General features: G+C 41.9%; 1 protein-coding gene across 1 annotated transcript in view; it reads right to left on the reverse strand.

Moving 5' to 3' along the window:
- Window positions 1-19,717, reverse strand: part of LOC129707916 (collagen alpha-1(VII) chain-like) — a 260,386-nt gene that overhangs the window by 141,319 nt on the left and 99,350 nt on the right. Inside the window, 16 exon segments of the mRNA XM_055653380.1 lie at window positions 3,121-3,180; window positions 4,299-4,370; window positions 4,771-4,803; window positions 5,624-5,659; window positions 5,762-5,797; window positions 7,141-7,185; window positions 7,344-7,379; window positions 8,188-8,232; window positions 9,430-9,465; window positions 11,465-11,524; window positions 11,892-11,963; window positions 12,186-12,239; window positions 13,111-13,137; window positions 16,579-16,674; window positions 18,477-18,545; window positions 19,234-19,278. Coding sequence (XP_055509355.1) covers window positions 3,121-3,180; window positions 4,299-4,370; window positions 4,771-4,803; window positions 5,624-5,659; window positions 5,762-5,797; window positions 7,141-7,185; window positions 7,344-7,379; window positions 8,188-8,232; window positions 9,430-9,465; window positions 11,465-11,524; window positions 11,892-11,963; window positions 12,186-12,239; window positions 13,111-13,137; window positions 16,579-16,674; window positions 18,477-18,545; window positions 19,234-19,278 — 822 coding nt within the window.

The raw sequence follows: 19,717 nt of genomic DNA on the forward strand, positions 1-19,717 counted from the left end.
ACAGAAGTGAACAATTCATGAGGACACATTATTATCAATGCCCATTAAACTGTTCTGCAATTTCCCCTGCAAACATGTGACATATTAAGCTACAGTCCATTAAGTGCCCAACAGTAGCAAAATAATAAACATATGTTTATTGTAAAACTATAAATGACTATTTCTCTTATTACAATATTATCAGTATAACATCTCAAGACGGTCCACAGGAACGTTAACAAACACAAGTTGTGCAGGAGCATGTTGGAATTGCTTGGGCTAGAGGTTACAAAGGGCCAATGTGGATCTCAACATGAATTGAGCTGAGGCAGAGATTAAGTTGGTAAGATGCAGATATTGCAACCTGTTCCATCAAGAGAACAGGATCTAGCTTAGACCAATAAGTCTTAGACCAATACCACCTGGTGGCGCAGTCAGCGATGGCAGCCTTGCCAACGGTCTGTCAGTCTTTTCGTTCTTTGTGTTATTTTGAGTGTGTTTTAAAAAGTTTAATGTTTTCTGGTTTGTTTTATGTGGGGGGTGGGGGAGGGGTTCAATCTCTTACCTTGCCGGAGTTGCGATTGTTTACCGAATCGTATCTCCGGTAGCTCTGCAGCCTAACATCATGGAGCTGGCGTTCTTGCTCGGGATTGACTTTAAGCCCCACCGCGGGGCCGTGGACTTACCATCAGAGCCTGCGATCGCTTGCCTGGGATCGACGCTCCAACCGCGGCCTGTGGATTTCACCATCGAGGAGCTCGCAGTCTCGGGTAGAGACTGGCGGGATGTTGGGAAGCTCCAAGCCACAGAAGGTTCGACCAGCCCCAACCCGGGGTCCGATCGCCCGGCGCGGGGGAGCTGAGATCCCCCCGATGTGGGAGCTTGATCACCCCAACACGGAGGGTCCGATCGCCAAGATCATCCCGTCAATGGAAGGCTCGCGGCCCCTGACCGCGGGAGACCAAAGAAGGGAAGAGATTGAACTTTTTTTTCGCCTTCCATCACTGTGAGGAATGTGATGGATGTTCATGTTAAAATGTATTTTGTGTGTTTTGTTGCTTTTTATTTGGTATGACAGTGTGGCAAATCAAATTCCTCGTATGTTGCAAAACATACTTGGCTAATAAAGTATGATTATGGTGTGTTAAAATGGCACCGTTAATGCTTTCGGAGAGAAATTCATTTGTACAATTGGAGGTTCCCAAAGGTCTCTTGGTGAAGGCGGAACAGTCTCTGGATGTTTGCATTATGTGGAGTCAGAATGAGGAGAGTCCTTAATGACTCTGTTAAACTGAGTGAACAAGAGGAACTGTCAGCACCAGCTGTTGCTTTGTTAATACACAGTATAGCTCCTTAGAGCTGAGTGGGATAATGGATCTGGAAATTACTAACATGTCCAGTCCTAATGCTGATTATATTTTAATATAATTTGTCATAAATACGATGATATAATTTCTCAATTTGCTTTAAATCATTAGTGGGAGATATTATATGGTGTTTTGCATATTCCTGCATTTAGTAACAGTTGTTTGGTGGCATAAGTAACTTCCCACTCAAACGTCAATCAGCAGACATTTTACTTAGACCAAATTAAATCTCCTGTGCCATTGTTGTTATCAAGTCTTTGCAGGTCAGATATGGTCGTGTTAGATATGCAATAAAAATTTCAACCTCGAACTTCGAACTTAGCAACAACTTTCCGGTGTTGGAAAGTTATTTTTTCCAAGCCAAGCACGCAACTAGTGAAAGTTACACAAAAAAGCTGGAGAAACTCAGCGGGTGAATCTATGACAATAGGCAGAATAGATGCTATCACCCGTTTCTCCATTTTTTGTGTAATTTTCTCCAGCATCTGCAGAAACACTAGCAACTAAGTGAATCTGACAATACAGAATAGGTATCAGTATTAATTTAGATAGAAGATAGTAATAAATAAACAAAGATCACTTGAGCTACAGAGCACAGAAACGGGTTGTTCGGTACAGCACATCATACTGATTTTCTGCCCATCAAAACCAGCTTAAATCTTGGTTGGCATTGACAAGCTGAGCCTAAGGCACTGTTTCCATGCAGTACGATTCTATGACTCTAATCCCCTTTGTCCATGTCCTCCTCCACCATGCCTATTTAACTATCTAAATGTCTCTTAAACGTGTAGTGATTGTATCAGACTCCACCACCTTCTCTGGCAGTTTGGCTTGCGTTTAACATTGTCAGGTGTACCGAGGTACAGTGAAAAGCTTTGTTTTGCATGCTTTCCATTAGTAGGCCCCCCTCGGTCATGACTGACCATGGGTGATGCATCCTGGTCGGATGCAAGCCTGGGTGATGTCATATGGAGGACAGGCTGTTGCCCATGCAGCACGTCCCCCCTCTCCACGTCGCTGATCGATCTAAAGGAACAGCAGGGCCGTTACAGTTTGGCACCAGCGCCGTCGTAGGAGCTGCCAGAGCGAGGTTGTAGACAACGACGAACTGCCTTAGGGGCTCTGACTCCGGATTTTCTTGAGGTTTACTCCTGGAGCCTTTTCCATGAATGGATATGGCCACAAGGCAGTGGAGGTTTTAAATTAGAGTTTTCCCTCTCCTAGATGGACTGCCTTCCCAGGCTGACGAGCCCCATCTGCCCGAGACTCGTGGGGGCGGGAGCGTCTACCTTCCCGTGCAGGTCTATAGCACCTGCCCAATGCTTACCATTAGATCAGATAATATTACACGTGAATATAATTGAGTCAGTCTCCTTTGCACTTGTTTCATGCACGATACATCCTTCGATAGAGTGTAACAACCAGCATTGCAAACAATACTCCAAATGCGCTCCAACTTGTGTTTGGTAAACTTGTGTTAGAAAGGGCAACATTCATTGTAGGTTATGTTGAGAGAGACCATTCTCACTTCCCATGTCAGACTTTGAAGGCAATGCTTTTATTCAAAATCAGATGTGGGTGGCATCCAGATGTGGGTAGATCCATCCCCCTGCCATGCATCAAGTACATTTAATTGGTTATTAATTGCTGTCCTCTCAGTGCAAACTATTGAAAATGACAATCATCTGACAGGTTAGAAAACATATACCATAGCGTGTGTCCCATTATAGTCAAAGATAAACTGTCTCCCTAGTAGGAAGCTTTGGTTACTCACCCTTTCACCTGGTTCTCCTTTGGGACCAGATTGGCCTGGGATACCATATCCAGGACTTCCCTATAAAGGAAAATATATCATAGTTTAAAAAAAAAACCTCAGGGTTTTGCTGGGGATGTAAAAGGATTTTGGAAGTATAGTAATTTTAAATGGGAATGGATGCTGGGTGTTGAAGACTGGACTGGAGAGGATTTAATTCTCACTGATGGATGAGACTCCCACTAATAGGAGGTGCGTCTTTGGAAGTATGGGCGGGGAGGCCACAATTGACTTTGATGTGCGTCAGAAAAAGGAATTCCCAACTTGCTCACATAGAAGACAACCCCTTACACTTTGAAATGAGTATTAGTTATCAATCTAATCACCCCTGACAATAATCCTAAAATTCATATTCTCCACTGAGTTGCAAGGAATCAAATGTTTTAAGTTACTGAGGTTGACAAAATATTTAGATGCCGATTTCTCCAATTGCAGGCACTTACCAAGCAATCCACTGCAGCTCACAATCTTGTGCGGACAGGGCTCGCATTGAGCCTGTAGCAAGGTGGGCTTGACCCTTGGTGAGTATAAGATGGGAAAGCAATTCCAGAAGTGGGATGAGTTGTCAAGCCAGCAGTGACCCTGCCAATTTTTAAGGACTCTTGTTGAAATGGCCAACATCCCCACGGCACCAATTTGAATATCAACTTTGCAAATAGAGTTCCCTTGTCTGTCACCTTCTTGTTAACAAGGCTACAATTTAAATACGACGATAAAATGGTAAAGAGGATCAATGAATCTGAAGGATAACGGGCTTGACTATGAATTAAATAATTCATTCTATCGAAGGAGCAAAGTGAAGATCAACCAAAAGAAGACACAAAGTGCTGGAGTAACTCAGCAGGTCAGGCAGCATCCCTGGAGAACATGGATAGGTGACGTATTGGGTGGGGACCCTTCTTCAGACTGATTCTTCTTCAAAGATCAGCCATCAGGCATCTGTGTATCTCTAAGTAAATGAGGCCATCATTCATCCACATCTTAGTCAAGTACAAATGTTGCATCGTGTGCTGTCCTGCTGAGCTTGCAATATTAAATATAGTATTGATTTGCCACCAATTGTCGACCAGATCTTGATTTTAAGACTGGTGTATCAAAGTGAAAAGTTCATTGGGTCATTGGGCAAATAATACCAATACCTTTTCACCTTTAATCCCTTGGATTCCTTGATCGCCTTTGGGTCCCACAGGTCCAGGTGGTCCAATATCTCCCTACCAGAAAGAGAGTACAAACCTTTATCACCATCTGATCAAATGTCTGAATCTAATTTTTTAGTGTTTGATTTAATCATGATCAGAAAAGTGCAGAGATATAGAGAAAGAGCATGATAGTTGAACTCACTGAATTTCTCTTTGAAAGAGCAGGCAATGAATTACCTTATTTTATTTTACCATGTTAAATTATTAACAATTTTTGACTGGGTGGATGTCATATTATCAAATTTCGAAGAATATGGAAACCAATCTTATTTGTCGCATGTCAATCACTCAGATTTGCTACTTGAATCCAAGCAACCTATAACAAAAGTGTTTTTTTTTTTGCAACATTTTTATATTCATAAAGCAATTGGCAAATATCGAAACTCAGTGTAAAGAACTGGACATCACTTACCCGGGCTCCTTTAAACCCAGTAGGACCCACTATCTAAATTGCATAAAACAAAGAATTGAAATAATTAAAATACATAAATTTTTCATCCTTGATTAAATATATCATTTTTTTCTGTAATGTATACAGATTTGAAATATTCAAAGTGCTTTTTGAAACAATGAGAAGCATGGAGAATTAAATTATATGTAAACGAGGCAGCTGACACAGACTTAGCATAAAACAAGTAGATCGGGATAGACGGCTAAAAGGAACTGTGATTAAATGAATGTTTGAGGGAAATAATCCCAGGAATGAGTAGGTTAACCTATGATGAGCGTTTGTCGGCACTCGGCCTGTACCCGCTGGAGTTTAGAAGAAGGAGGGGGGACCTCATTGAAACATACAGAATCGTGAAAAGCTTGGATAGAGTGGATGTGGAAAGGATGTTTCCATTAGTGGGAGAGTCTAGAACTAGAGGTCATAGCCTCAGAACTAAAGGACAGTATTTTAGGAAGGAGATGAGGAGAAATTTCTTTAGTCAGAGGGTGGTGAATCTGTGAAATTTGTTGCCACAGAAGGCTGGGAAGGCCAAGTCAGTGGATATATTTAAGGCAGAAATAGATCGATTTTTGATTAGTACAGGTGTCAGAGGTAATGGGGAGAAGGCAGGAGAATGGGGCCATGATTGAATGGCGGAGTAGACTTGATGGGCCGAATGGCCTAATTCTACTCCTATTCCTTACGACCTTAGGAAACATTTCATTTTCCTCAAGGTAAGTAGACATATTAAACACATTTTATTTTTTCAGAGAAGTATGTATTAAAGGAAAAGGGGAGAGATTCAAAGTTGAGCAAAATGTCAAGAAAAACATACCCCTTTGGCTGGGTCTCCGGGAAAACCTCTGTCGCCCTGTTAGTCAAACAAATGGGACAAAAGGAAGGTAATCAGTTAAGTGGAGTGGAGTGATTAAGATCATTATAATCCAAGAGTAAGCTTGAGCAGATCACTTACTTTATTTCCTTCAAAACCTATGGGGCCTGGAAGTCCCTGTCAAAAAGACAAATTAGGAAAATATTTTACAAATTGTAAAACTTTAAGAACTTTCCTCAATAAAGTATCCAATATCCAAACCAGCAACTACCAGGCTATATTCGGATGCAATAACAAGAACCGCAGGGTCCTACCATTTCAGTTGACAATTTGTCAGTGCAGTCATGAGATCTGATCTTTCTTTCTCCCATTGAGAAAGTTTATTTCAACTTTGATCTTGATCCTACATTAATGTCCATTATTAATCAACACCCTGACAAACTGAATTGGAGTTCCAGTAACCCGAGGCAGAAGCCTCACTTAAATACCTACCACCTCCAAACAACATGAAATACACGTATTATTTTGCCTGTGGGAGCAAGAGTGCAATTTCACTCCTCTTCATAACCATAGATTCAATACATTTTGCTGCTTCTCATCTCTGTTAAGGGGCTGTCCCATTGCGGCGACCTAATCCGCGAGTTCAGAAGTGTCTTCGACCTTCAAGCTCGAGGGCACTCGCCTGGAAAACCTTGAGCTGGATCGACCGTCAGCGATGAAACCGCGAGCTGGATCGATCAACCGCGCACACACACACACACACACACACAAACACATCGCAAAGGAGGGGGGCAGGGAAAGCTGTCTGAAATTCACACCCGCGATGGTGTGAGGAAGGTAATACACGGCTGCACAGTGTATGGCAAGTCCTTTAGAGAGCGCAGGGGGGGGGGGGAGAGAGAGAGAGAAGGGGAGAGAAGGGGAGAGAAGGGGAGAGAAGGGGAGAGAAGGGGAGAGAAGGGGAGAGAAGGGGAGAGAAGGGGGTGGGAGAAGGAGTGGAGACACTTTTAAGAAGCCAGACAATGTTTAATAAAGTTTAGCGGGCATTTAACCTACCAGTCGGTTTTCCCTGGTCTTGAAAACTCCAATGAGCCAATTAAAATGCCCGGTTAGCGAAGGAGATTGCCTACGGCTGCCCTCGACTGCCTGCAACTACATAGCGACCCCACTCCACTGCACTAGGAGTTCAAAAGAACCACGTCGACCTAGCTGAGGCCGCGAGTATGCGGGAACTTCCCTCGAGCATGAACTTCCCTCGTTCCAGTGACCTCATAGGACCTCCTAGGACCACGTGTCTACCATGCTGCGAGTTTGCGTCGAGGGCAAACTCTTCTAATTGGCAGATTAGGCCGCCGCAGTGGGACAGCCCCTTTACATCTCTCAGTTTGCTTCCCGCAGGGTAATTACAGAGATCATACAATACCTATTGCTGTCAACATCTACCAGAACCCCCAAACTGCATCCCAGAAAATAATTAGTAATATGTCAAAACTCAAAATGAATTAAAAATATATGCTTACTGCAAATCCTTGTGGACCCAATTCCCCAGTTTCACCTTTGGCTCCCTGTGGATAGGAATAAAAAATGTTGTGAATTAGTGCAAAGTTTTCCATCCAGTATCATTCTAAATATCCAGCTTCTTGGCTCTTTCACACTTATTTTGCATTGTGTTCACACCATACAACGTTTGAATCAATTTTATCCACTGTGGTCCAGATCTTACCTTTTCTCCTCCATCTCCTTTAGGTCCTCGTTTTCCCTGCATTATTGAAAAAGAGAATGATTCCAAACTAAACCAAACATCTCCTCAAGTATCAGAAATCTGTTTACTGCACTGGTAAACTCAATAACGCAACTAAACATCCCATATAATTGATTTTGCAATGTAGTATTGTGCAGTTATAGGTCCGGAAATTATTCACACAAAAAAAATAATGGTGTACTGTTTAAATTAGACTTAATCCAGAGTAGAGAAATATGACCCCCATTTCACGGTTTGGTAGCGCCCAGCAGAGAATTGAATCCTGACTTTCCAGTGACATTTATTTTTCTGGTACAAAACACATCAATAAAAATACAAAATACTTTCAATCTTCAATTATTTAATAAAATACATAACCTGCTGAAAAACCTTTGATTAATTGAAATTTACAGGGAGTTGAGGCAGTGGGGTTGACGATATGCAGTTTCAGTTGAAGGTGATGATGTATTGATAAGAGTTAAAAGATAAATATACAAGATAAGTAATAACATTTGGATAATGCAATTAGAAAAAAACGACAGATAGAGGAGGGCAGGTGGACAGTGTAAATGAATTCAAAAAACAATAAAATAAATGCTGAGAGAACGAAGCAAGAAATATGGTGAAATTCATCAGTCAATTAAAATAAGGAGCAAATATGTATTTTTTTTAACATCTTACATAAGAATAAAGATAAATGATTGACATTGCCTTCGTGCAGCTAAATCAAAGTGGATTAAGAATGAGTTTTCCAACAAGGGATACCAATCTTTACGCATAGCATAAAGTCAACAGCAAAACCAAGTGTAACTTACACAACTCTCACCTTTTGGCCAACCTCTCCCTCTTTCCCTTTGTCCCCTTGATTGCCCTGAAGTGAATGAATTGACAAAATAATACTTCAATAAACTCGTTAAGATTTGAGATTTTGGAATATAGACAGACTTAACTGTGTTTCTAATCATGCCATGTCTAAACTGGGGTTTGAAAGTATCCAGAGAACCGGCCTCCACCGCCCACTGAGGCAGAGAATTCCACAGACTCACAACTCTCTGTGAGAAAAAGTGTTTCCTCTTCTCCGTTCTAAATGGCTTACCCCTTATTCTTAAACTGTGGCCCCTGGTTCTGGACTCCCCCAACATCAGGAACATTTTTCCTGCCTCCAGCGTGTCCAAAACTTAATAATCTTATATGTTTCAATAAGAAACCCTCTCATCCTTCTTAACTCCAGAGTATACAAGTACAGCCACTCCATTCTCTCAGCATATGACAGTCCCGTCATCCCGGGAATTAACCTTGTGAACCTACGCTGCACTCCCTCAATAGAAAGAATGTCCTTCCTCAAATTAAGGGACCAAAACTGCACACAATAGTCCAGGTGTGGTCTCACTAGGGCCCTATACAACTGTAGAAGGATCTCTTTGCTCCTATACTCAACTCCTCTTGTTATAAAGGCCAACATGCCATTTGCTTTCTTCACTGCCTGCTGTACCTGCCTGCTTACTTTCATTGACTGATGAACAAGGACCCCCAGATCCCGTTGTACTTCCCCTTTTCCCAACTTGACACCATTTAGATAGTAATCTGCCTTCCTGTTTTTGCCACCCAAGTGGATAACCTCACATTTATCCACATTAAACAGCATCTGCCATGCATCTGCCCACTCACCCAACCTGTCCAAGTCACCCTGCATTCTCATGGCATTTCTCAGATATAGTCGCACGGCCCCCCAATCCCAGAAAAAATAATATTCAGACATCTTAACAGAAGGTGTTCAAGAAGGAACACTTGATTGCAGGAAATGACTTGCAGTTACGTAACATCTTGTAGTTTTTGAGGCCATCACAGCACTTTGCAGCCAGTTTGATACTATTTTTAAGTTTAGCCACAGTTGTAATGCAGGAATTGCAACTGCAATTGTGTAACAGCAAGATCGTACAAAGTTGTGAAGCGCTAACGATTAGCTAATCTGTTTTTTTATGATCGTGTTTGATGAATGAATTTAGGGCAGCACAACAGGAAGATCTCTCCTTCTCTGCACCTTCAAAGGGATGTATAAATGACTTGCCTTGTGCCCTGGGCTCCCCTGTGGTCCAGTAGATGCCTAAAGATGACAACATTGTCATTAGCTATTTAACAAGACAAGATAGTAGAAAAGCCAAAACAAATGTTTTGTAATTATAATTGTGCAGGTTCCGCATATTGTGGCTATTAATCATCCGGTTCTAAGCTATATATCCGTTAACCTCTCTGTTCAACCTGCAGAATATTCATTCCACCAAATTATAGGAAGAATAGTGAAAGAGGCAGCTGTCATTTTAATGAAAGACCTACCTTGAAATTCGATGAATTTTTAGGGATATACATGTGATGACCCGTGTGATCTTCACTGATGAACTGAAATATTAATTACTTCCTCCGATCCTAATATATTTGATGAGTCATTTTAAAGCTTATTTGATAAATGTTATCGCTGTTTCAGAGTGGTGTTCTTTCTTTTTAGAATTGGTTGAGAGCTTCAAGTCCCTTGGCATTAATATTACCAATGATCTGTTGTGATCCAACCAGATTGATGCGACGGCCAAGAAGGCACTGCCTTTACTTCCTTAGGAGACTGAAGGAATGTGCATGTCTCCTATAACTCTAAGTATGAATGTTCTGTTTTGGTACATATGAAAATAAAACTCTCTTTATTCTTATACAGATATACCATAGAAAGCATCCAGTCATGTTATATCACAGGTACACAAAAATGCTGGAGAAACTCAGCGGGTGCAGCAGCATCTATGGAGCGAAGGAAATAGGTAACGTTTCGGGCTGAAACCCTTCTTCAGACCGGAGACATGTTATATCACAGCTTAGTTTTGGAACAGCTCTGCCCAAGACCACAAGAAATTGCAGAGAGTTGTAGATGTAGCCCAGTCCATCGCACAGACCAGCCTCTCCACCATTGACCCCATCGATACTTCGCACTACCTCAAAAAAGCAGCCAACATAATCAAAGACTTGTATCACCTTGGTCAATCATTCTTATCCTTGCTCCCATTGGGCAAAAGGTACAGAAGATTGAAAGCCCCACCAGATTTAAGAGCATCTTCTTCCCCTCTGCTATCAGGCTTCTGAATGGTCCTTCCATAAGATAGAGTACTATTCGATTCACCCTCACCCCATTGCGGACATTGGACTTTGTCTGTGGAACTGATGCAGTATAATGCTGAGAACTATATTCCTCTTTGCTCTCCCTATGGTACTTGTTTAGCTTGATTGTATTGATGTATGGTATTATCAGATCTGTTTGGAAGGCGTGTAAATCATAGCTTTTTACTGTACTTAAGTACACATGACAATAATATACTAAAACATATACCAATATATCATTTAATATTATTAAACTATTATATAAATAAAATATAAATACATAGGAAATTAAATTTAAAAAACCAGAACCCTTCACTATTAAATAATGGAGACTGATAACACCATTAAAATGAATGGACCAAGCTAGTTGTGTTGCTATAACTCCAGGGACAGGGAAGGAGGTTAGAAGTGGCGCCATCTGACTGCCAGCAAAGTCCTTACGTCTCCAGAGTATGGGGGGGGGGGTGTGCCAACGTGAACATTGCAACAATCTGACAGGTCTCTCAGCAACTTCCACCTAATGTTCCCTTGTTTTAGGTCACCCAATGACCGAAACAATCTGCGCTTCAGGGTATCGAAAAATGTCAGAAAATATGCAAATGGGAAGGATGAAAATGAAAAGTTTTCAAGAGAGAGTTAGATTTAGCTCTTAGGGCTAAGGGAATCAAGGGATATGGGGAAAAGGCCGGAACGGGGTACTGATTTTGGATGATCAGCCATGATCATATTGAATGGTGGTGCTGGCTAGAAGGGCCGGATAGCCTACTCTTGCACCTATTTTCTATGTTTCTAAAAACAAATCTCCAATCCATTTCAAACTAAAAGATTTCCCATTAATCCTTAAATCAAAGTTGCCATTTCATTGGATGAATCTCCAAGTACTTAAAAATGCAAGCAGTTCATCTATTGCTTTAAACACCCATCATTGGTAGATAAGGTTCTGATCGTGAAATCATTTGTTTTACCTTCTCACCCTGGATCCCCTTTTGTCCTGGTATTCCTGGGATGCCAATCCCATCAACTCCCTAAAAGGAAATAATTATCAAAGTTAGTCTTCTTAACGTAAGAAGTCATTGCTACATGCAAGATCCATTCAGTTGCTCATGTCGTCTTGGGCCTCATTAACTGATGAGTTGTGTAGATTTTTAAGCAAAATGTATTTTGCCAGCTCCATTCAATTCCCGGACATTGCTAGATAGATGGAGTTATTGTTCAGGTCAGCTCTGATCTAATTTTACGGTGGAATAAATTCAAGGGTCAAAAAACACTAATTCCTATGTTCTTTCCTAATGGAATGATGTCTATCAATAATGATGACTTCTGACCAACAATGAGCTGTGCTCCATGAAGTGTCCAAACCAGAAATATGCTGGGGCACTCTAATGCCCTTACCTTTTCTCCTTTATATCCATGGAGCCCAGCAACTCCATCAAGTCCGATCGGTCCAGGCAAACCAGCAATTCCCTGAATAGAAATATTCACAATAACAAATATATTTATGTAACTAGCTTGTTTCAACCAAAGTTCTCTCAAGTCACATATCAGCTCTCTAGATTCACTAGGGGCAGGTTATATCCTGCAGGTCTCAACCCAGTTTCTATTATCTTCAGTTATGCTTATGGCATTATCAGAAGACTGGGATTTCCCACTGACCGTCAGGAAGATAGAATAACATGTGATACTTACAGGACTTCCCGTATCGCCCTTGTCACCTTTAGGACCCGGTTTGCCACGGAGGCCCTGTTGAATAATCATACATTTCATTCTTATTGGGATGAATGGTACATTTAACTTCCATTTACAATTGATATTTTGTTTTCAGACTGGAAGTCGTGGAGTACTGTGTAATCTAATGACATTCAATTTAATATAACTTAAGCAACTTAATAAAAGCCAGGGATGAAGTAAATATTTCTAAAGCAATCATTCTAGTACATTAACGCTCCCATGACACATATCAATAAGTTCCATGTGTAGGAAGGAACTGCAGATGCTGGTTGATACTAAAGATTGACACAAAATGCTGGAATAGCATTTTGTAAAAATGGACAGTTTTACATTTTTATGGAAAATTGCTCTAATTCAATAATCTCTCTTTGAAGGTAGAACCTCTCTAAAATCTGCTTTAAAATCATTTGTTCCACATTCCATTTATAGCTTTTGGCTTTACTTTTTGAGGTAGAGGAACTTATCACATTGCCAGCAGTCTGGGTAATTTAGCACCTCACATAAGGCCAGGTTTAGGGATCAAGGCTTTTTACAGACTGATCAGGGTTGGGCAAAGGTGTGCATAGATGCCACTTCGTGACAATATAGTGTTTCAAATAAGATGTTAAGTCTGGTTGTTACCGCACAGACATGGAGATAAAAAAAAGCTTAACTGGAAAATATATAGCCTGTACATTAAGTTTCAAATCTTTAAAATGGGCATAAACGGGCAAATGGCCACAAATGGCCTGCTATGATTTTTGTGATATCAAATATTTTTTGTATCTTTTTTGTATAGTCTGACTGTTTATTTTAAAATTCTGAGTGAGTTTCAATCTCAGAGGGAAATTATAGTATTTCAAATAATAAAGATAAATATGATAGCTTAAACCTGCTTACTTACCTTGGAACCACCATCTCCTGGCTCACCCTGTAAAATACAATTGGCAGATTAGACAACATTTGTCACGAGGAGGAGCCATCTTGGGGAACGGCTGCTAACCAGCAGCCAGTCCGTTTAATTCACTTTTTTTTTGTAGTTCTAGTGAGTCCTGTGTTTTGTTTGTGGGAGAAATTGACTTTTTAATGTGGGGGGAAGGGGGTAACAATATTTCTAGGTCCCTACCTGGTCGGTGAGGCAGCTTTTTCTCCGGGCTGCCCCGTCGACCCGTCCTCGTGGCCTACCAGCGGGCGTGGAGTGCCGTTTCCTGGCGGGGACCGCCCAGCACCTCGGCTTCGGTGGCGGCACAGCGCTGGAGCGCTATCGTGGAGCGGAACAGGTGATGCCTTGCCTGGGTCGCCGCGCTGGATCGACGCGCTGGAGCTCTGGTGAGCTGTGACCGCCGAGTTCATCACCTCCGGGCTGCGGGTCTGCGGAGCGGAGCGGGCGGCGCCGACTTCAACATCAGGAGCCTGGGAGCTCCAAACCGGCGCGGCCTTGTCGGCTTCGCAAGCCGCGGTCTCCGGTAAGGAAGCGGCCGTCCCAGGTGGCCCAGCCGCTGAGAGGACTCTCCCGACGCCGGGGCAACAGCGAGAACGGCCAGGAACATCGGGCCTCCGTAGAGGCAATAGCGGAGGCCTCAATAGGCCTGACTTTGGGAGAACTGGGGATGGGGACTGGACATTGTGCCTTCCTCCACAGTGGTAACCATTGTGGGGGGATGATTTTTGTGTGTAAGTGATTATTTTAGTTTGTGTCCAAGATGGCTGTCGGAAGGGAGAGTGTACGCTGGCGCGGTTTAGCTGCCGCTGCTCTCTCTTCACATTGTGTTTTTGATTTTTTTGTCTTTGGATCGAATTCTGTCTTTAATTTGTGTATTGGTGATGTCTTTATTATTTATTTTATTCCGATTATATGTTTTTTACTCTTGTTAAATTCTGTAAGGTGTCCTTGAGACTTTTGAAAGGCGCCCATAAATAAAATTTATTATTATTATTATTATTAAAATGTTTAGCGGCTGTGCATCCACAAGTGAAGATTGCTGCCACTTATCGGCAAGTATGTAAAATTATGAGATTCACCCATATGGTAGACAATCTGTGGAGGAAAGAACTGCAGATGCTGGTTTAAAGCGAAGGTCGACACAAAATGATGGAGTGACTCAACGGGACAGGCAGCATCTCTGGAGAGAAGGAATGGGTGACGTTTCAGGTCGAGACCCTTCTTCAGACTGATGTCAGGGGAGTGGGCGGGACAGAGATGGAATGTAGTCGGAGACAGTAAGACATGGGAGACTGGGAAGGGGGAAGGGATGGAGAGAGAGGGAAAGCAAGGGCTATTTGAAGTTAGAGAAGTCATTCATACCATTGGAGTGTAAGCTACCCAAGTGAAATATGAGGTGCTGTTTCTCCAATTTGTGTTGGGCCTCACTCTGACAATGGAGGAGGCCCAGGACAGAAGGGTCAGATTGGGAATGGGAGGGGGAGATAAAGTGCTTAGCAACTAGGAGATCAGGTAGGTTAAGGCGGACTGAGCGAAGGTGTTCAGCGAAACGACCAGCGTGCCCGCTCTTGGTCTCGGCAGTGTACAGTAGTTGACTTCTGGAACAGTGGATCTAGTAGATGAGGTTGGAGGAGGTGCAAGTAAACCTCTGCCTCACCTGAAAAGACTGTTGGGGTCCTTGGATGGAGTTGAGGGGGAGATAAAGGTGTTGCATCTCCTGCAGTTGCAGGGGAAAGTACCTCACGAGAGGGTGGTTTGGGTGGGAAAGGACGAGTTGAACAGGGAGTTGCGGAGGGAAGGGTCTCTGCGGAAAGCAGAAATGGAAGAGGAAAACATAAAGAATGAGGACATCTCCGATGATCTAGTATGGAAAACCTCATCCTGGGCGCAGATGCGGCGTGGACGAAGGAATTCGGAATAGAGTCTTTACAGGAAGTAAGGTGGGAAGTGTAGTCTATATAGCTATGGGAGTCAGTAGGAAGTAGTAGATCTCTTCCTGTAGTGCTGCCTCCTGCACTCAAGCAGAACTCAATGACTTCATCAACTCAAGCAGAACTCAATGACTTCATCAAACTTCATGACTAATTTCCATCATGCACTCAAATTCATTTGGACCATCTCCGACATCTCCCTACCATTTCTGGATCTCACCGTCTCCATCACAGGATACAGACTATTGACTGACATCTACAGTACATGTCTAGGAGCAAGGGGCATAGCTTTAAGCTTAGAGGGGCAACGTTCAATGGAGAAGTACAGGGAAAGCATTTTTACACAGAGTGGTGGGTGCCTGGAACGCGTTGCCACGGATGTTAGTTGTGGCAGATATGAGAGCGGCATTTGAGGCTTTTATATATACACATGGATATGCAGGGAATGGAGGGATATGGATCACATGCAGTCAGAAGAGATTAGTTTAACGGCATCATGTTTAGCATGGACATTGCGGGTCAAATAACCTGTTCTGGTGTTTTATTGGTCTATGCTCAATGTACTATTAAATTGGCGGGTTAGCTTAAGAGAAATCCTATTATAATTCAACCACCGGACCACAGAAAGAGATAATTCAAACCGCCATACTTCTGCAGTTCTTTGAAAGGGTTATACAATCAGTCCATTAGTTACCATCCAGCCCGATATTTTTTTCTCATTTAAGTATTTACTACTCTTTGATTCAACTGATATACTGTTCTTTTTTTTTTAACCCATTTCCCTCCTTTATTAAAAAGGGAGAGGGTTATTACACCTTTCAGTGCAGGGGAACAATTGTACACTGTATGAAATTCTGCAACATGAAGCCCTGGGTACCTACTACTTACCTGACCTCCCCTTTAATGCAACTTATCAGGACGTGAGGTAGGGGGGTACTGCCTTTTCTACCCAATAATGCTCACTTATTTGAGCTCATCAATCATTCAAGTCCTGCACTTCTCCACAATTCCAGAAGATGATCAGCCATGATCACATTGAAATGGCGGTGCTGGTTCAAAGGGCCGAATGGCCTACTCCTGCACCTATTATCTATTGTCTATTGTCTAATATTTTCTGCGCCTTCCACCCCGAAGGTGAACACTAAATATTTGTTCAATTTTTCTGCCATTTCTTTATTTCACAATACAATTCCTCCTGACTCAATCAGTAAGGGATTCATATTAACTTTGTAATCTAGTGCTTTTTATATATTCATAGAATATAAAATTGCCAGACTATCGTGTATTCTACTTTCCATTTTCACATCAATGCCGTTGTCATTGTCTTGACCATAAAAAGATTGTAACATGTAACATGTAATGTAAACAATTCACTAAATAATTTCATAGCAAGTTGCACAGTTAACACAGGATGAGGAGACGTGAGATGTGCACTCACAGTCGGCAAATGTAAAGGTGGGCGGAGAGAATAGCAGTTTAGAAGATAGCCATTGCCTACCTTGACTGAGTGGCCTGGTTGTCCCTGAGGCCCTGGCTGCCCAGGTAGTCCTGATGGGCCTGGCACCCCTGGAAGTCCTGGCTCACCACTTGGACCCTAAATAAGAAAGGATTCTTGATCAGTGAAAAGTAAATCTTATTAAAATAGAGGAGACAAAATGTGGAAGAACCTGAAGGGGGAGAATGATACCCATCCCCTTGCCCTGAGCCACATCTTTGGGGTAGGATATACTTTATGACCAACCTGGGAGTATTCATGCAGTGAGATGCTTAAGTAACTTTAGAGCCACAGTGCGGAAATGGGCCCTTCGGCCCACCAAGTCTGTGCCGCCCAACAACCACCCATGCACTAATTCTATGTTATCCCAGTTTCACATCCTATACACTAGAGGCAATTTACAGAAGCCAATTAACTTACAAACCCGCACATCTTTGGAATAAGGGAGGTAACAAGAGCACCTGGAGGAAACCCACATGGTCACAGGGAGAACGTATGAACTCCATACAGACAGCACCTTCAGTCAGGATCGAACCCAGGTCTCTGGCGCTGTAAGGCAGCTGCATCACTGTGCTGCCCCTGTGATGTTGTGAAGATCCAAGCCTCATTGTATCACGATACAGGAGGTGGGTTTTAAATAGAATTTCATCATAACAATGTCACCAGCTACAACTTCAAATTGCTTCATAAATTATTTGTCTGTAATCAGTAACTTTAAAGCTAAAATAAGAATATCTGGTAGATTTAGTCATTGCATTGTAACTTTAAAAACCATTCGTCAAATATATTTCCCCTTAAGCAATCATCCCTCACTGGTGACAGGTAGGAAAAACCATTACTGTGTTTAAGAATCACCAAAATAAATTGCAGAAAAATCCATATCTATTTGCTTGATGGAGAGTGTGAACATTCAACTGTTGTAAACAGTTTCTTTATCCATAGGAGCAAGAATAACCCTGGAGCTCTTTGTGCTGGTTCCTCAAATCCAGGGAATCATGGCTGATCTATGACCTAACTCCACATATCAGCCTTTGCCCCATACCTCCTTGTAGAAACCTATCAATCTCAAATGTTAAAATAAGAATGACTGCAGCATAGATTGCAGACATGTCTCTCTGACTTTACTCCTAAAGGTGGTGAATCTGTGGAATTCATTGCCACGGAAGGCGGTGGAGGCAAAGTCAATGGATATTCTAAAGGCAGCGATAGATTCTTAATTAGTACGGGTGTCAGGGGTTATGGGGAGAAGGCAGCAGAATGGGGTTAGGAGGGAAAGATAGACCAGCCATGATTGAATGGCGGAGTAGACTTGATGAGCCGAATGGCCTTATACTGCTCCTATCACTTATGAACATAAAGGGGCCTGCTCTCATGTTCAGATTAATGACCCATGTCATTTCAGATCTCAACTGGTCCTAGATTTTTACCATTCACAAAGAATTGTGTTCTATCCTTTTTTTATTACAAAAAAAATACTTTTGATAATTTTATGTCTCCATTTATACTGTGAACTAACACTGACCAAGTTAGCTTCCTGCATTTTCACCATTGCTTACACTCTTTCTTTGTCTAAGCACACATAATGAGATCATACTTCATACCTTAAAATTCATTCCCAGTCAGCTGTACTAAATGGGCAATATTGTATGAACAGTCCATTGTACCTTGTCTTTAAATTCGTGGAACAAACTGTGAGGGATGAATTTTGATTCACACATGGTTTATTAATGTATTGAAAAAATCTTTTGTGTGATATCATGATAATGTCCTTATCTCCTCACCACCACGCAAAGTAAAATGACAGCATATCAAGATCACAATTTCACTTCCTCCCAACATTGGGGTCCTCTCTGGATTTTCCCCTATTGGATTCACTTTCATATAATTTAACCAATTCTTACCGGAGATCCGGGTTCTCCTCTCCGGCCAGGAATAACGTCACCTCCTCTTAGAACATATCCAGGTTCTCCCTATAATGACAAATGGCAATGAATTGGGTGGATCGCAAGACAGTAGATTGGACATTTGGCCTATGCAAGTGATTACTTTAATGTCCAGTTGAGACATATATATAACTGGGTTCACCTCTGGAGCGATTTCTAGCTTCACTTCACGATAAAGAACGTGGGTGGATCTCCCTTGATATCTTTCTGTAACCAAAACATACCAATGCCACTCTGAAAAGCTTGAACTGTTCCCCAGTAACTACCACCATTTATGGGAGAGATTTTTTCCCCCACTAATAATACTGCATGCATAAAATAATTGGAAATACTATTAAAATGTATAATTTAAACACAAGCAGCATCCCATGTTAATCAGAGAGGTTTACACCTTGTGCCCATAAACAAGCTATCCAATTAGTTCCTCTCCTTTTCTCTTCCCTCACAGTCTGGTAGTCCTTCCCTTATCAAGTGCATGTCCACTGAATCTGCTTCCAAACAGTGTGTTCTGGACCATAAAACGTCAGTGCTTCTCTGTGTCTCTCCAATAATTCTTTGGTTGACAGTTTGAAGCTTATACACTCAGGTTGCCTATTCATCTGTCTGCAGAAACACTTCCTCCTCGCAGCTCTATCCAAACCTTCACATGGGCTGTCTTTCCATTGCAATTTCTGTAAGCTGCTCCTTTTCATAATACACGAGGTATCATACTCACTCTATCGCCTTTGGGACCTGGAGGACCTTTAAATCCAGGAAAGCCCTAGAGAAAGAAAATCCACAGGTTATGGAAAAGAAATCAGACAAAGTCCAAGAAATAATAATATGCCCCTGGAACCAAGGACAAGTGATGCATTGAAGGATGAAGCCATTCCTCCATCCTTTTCTCTGCTGTACAACGCTGATTCTAACTTACTCATTTAGCAAAAGTGGAAACAAATATGGCAATTGTTTGGCAAAATAAGAGAGTAAAATATTTTTGTGCAAACCACTGGATTTCTGCAAAGACTCTTGCATTCTGCTGTAAGGCACAATCCCCTACCCTCGTAGCATTAATCTGTGTTCTCCTTCTGATTCTGACTGTACACTTCCCTCCATTTCCTATTTACATTTCAGATGTACATCAACCTCTGTTTTTTTATTTAATAACCTAAAATCTTTCGATAATTCTCCGGTGCATTACACTTAACCATTCATCAGTT

The sequence above is a fragment of the Leucoraja erinacea genome, chromosome 22, assembly GCF_028641065.1.
Source record: "Leucoraja erinacea ecotype New England chromosome 22, Leri_hhj_1, whole genome shotgun sequence".
Taxonomy (NCBI): domain Eukaryota; kingdom Metazoa; phylum Chordata; class Chondrichthyes; order Rajiformes; family Rajidae; genus Leucoraja; species Leucoraja erinaceus.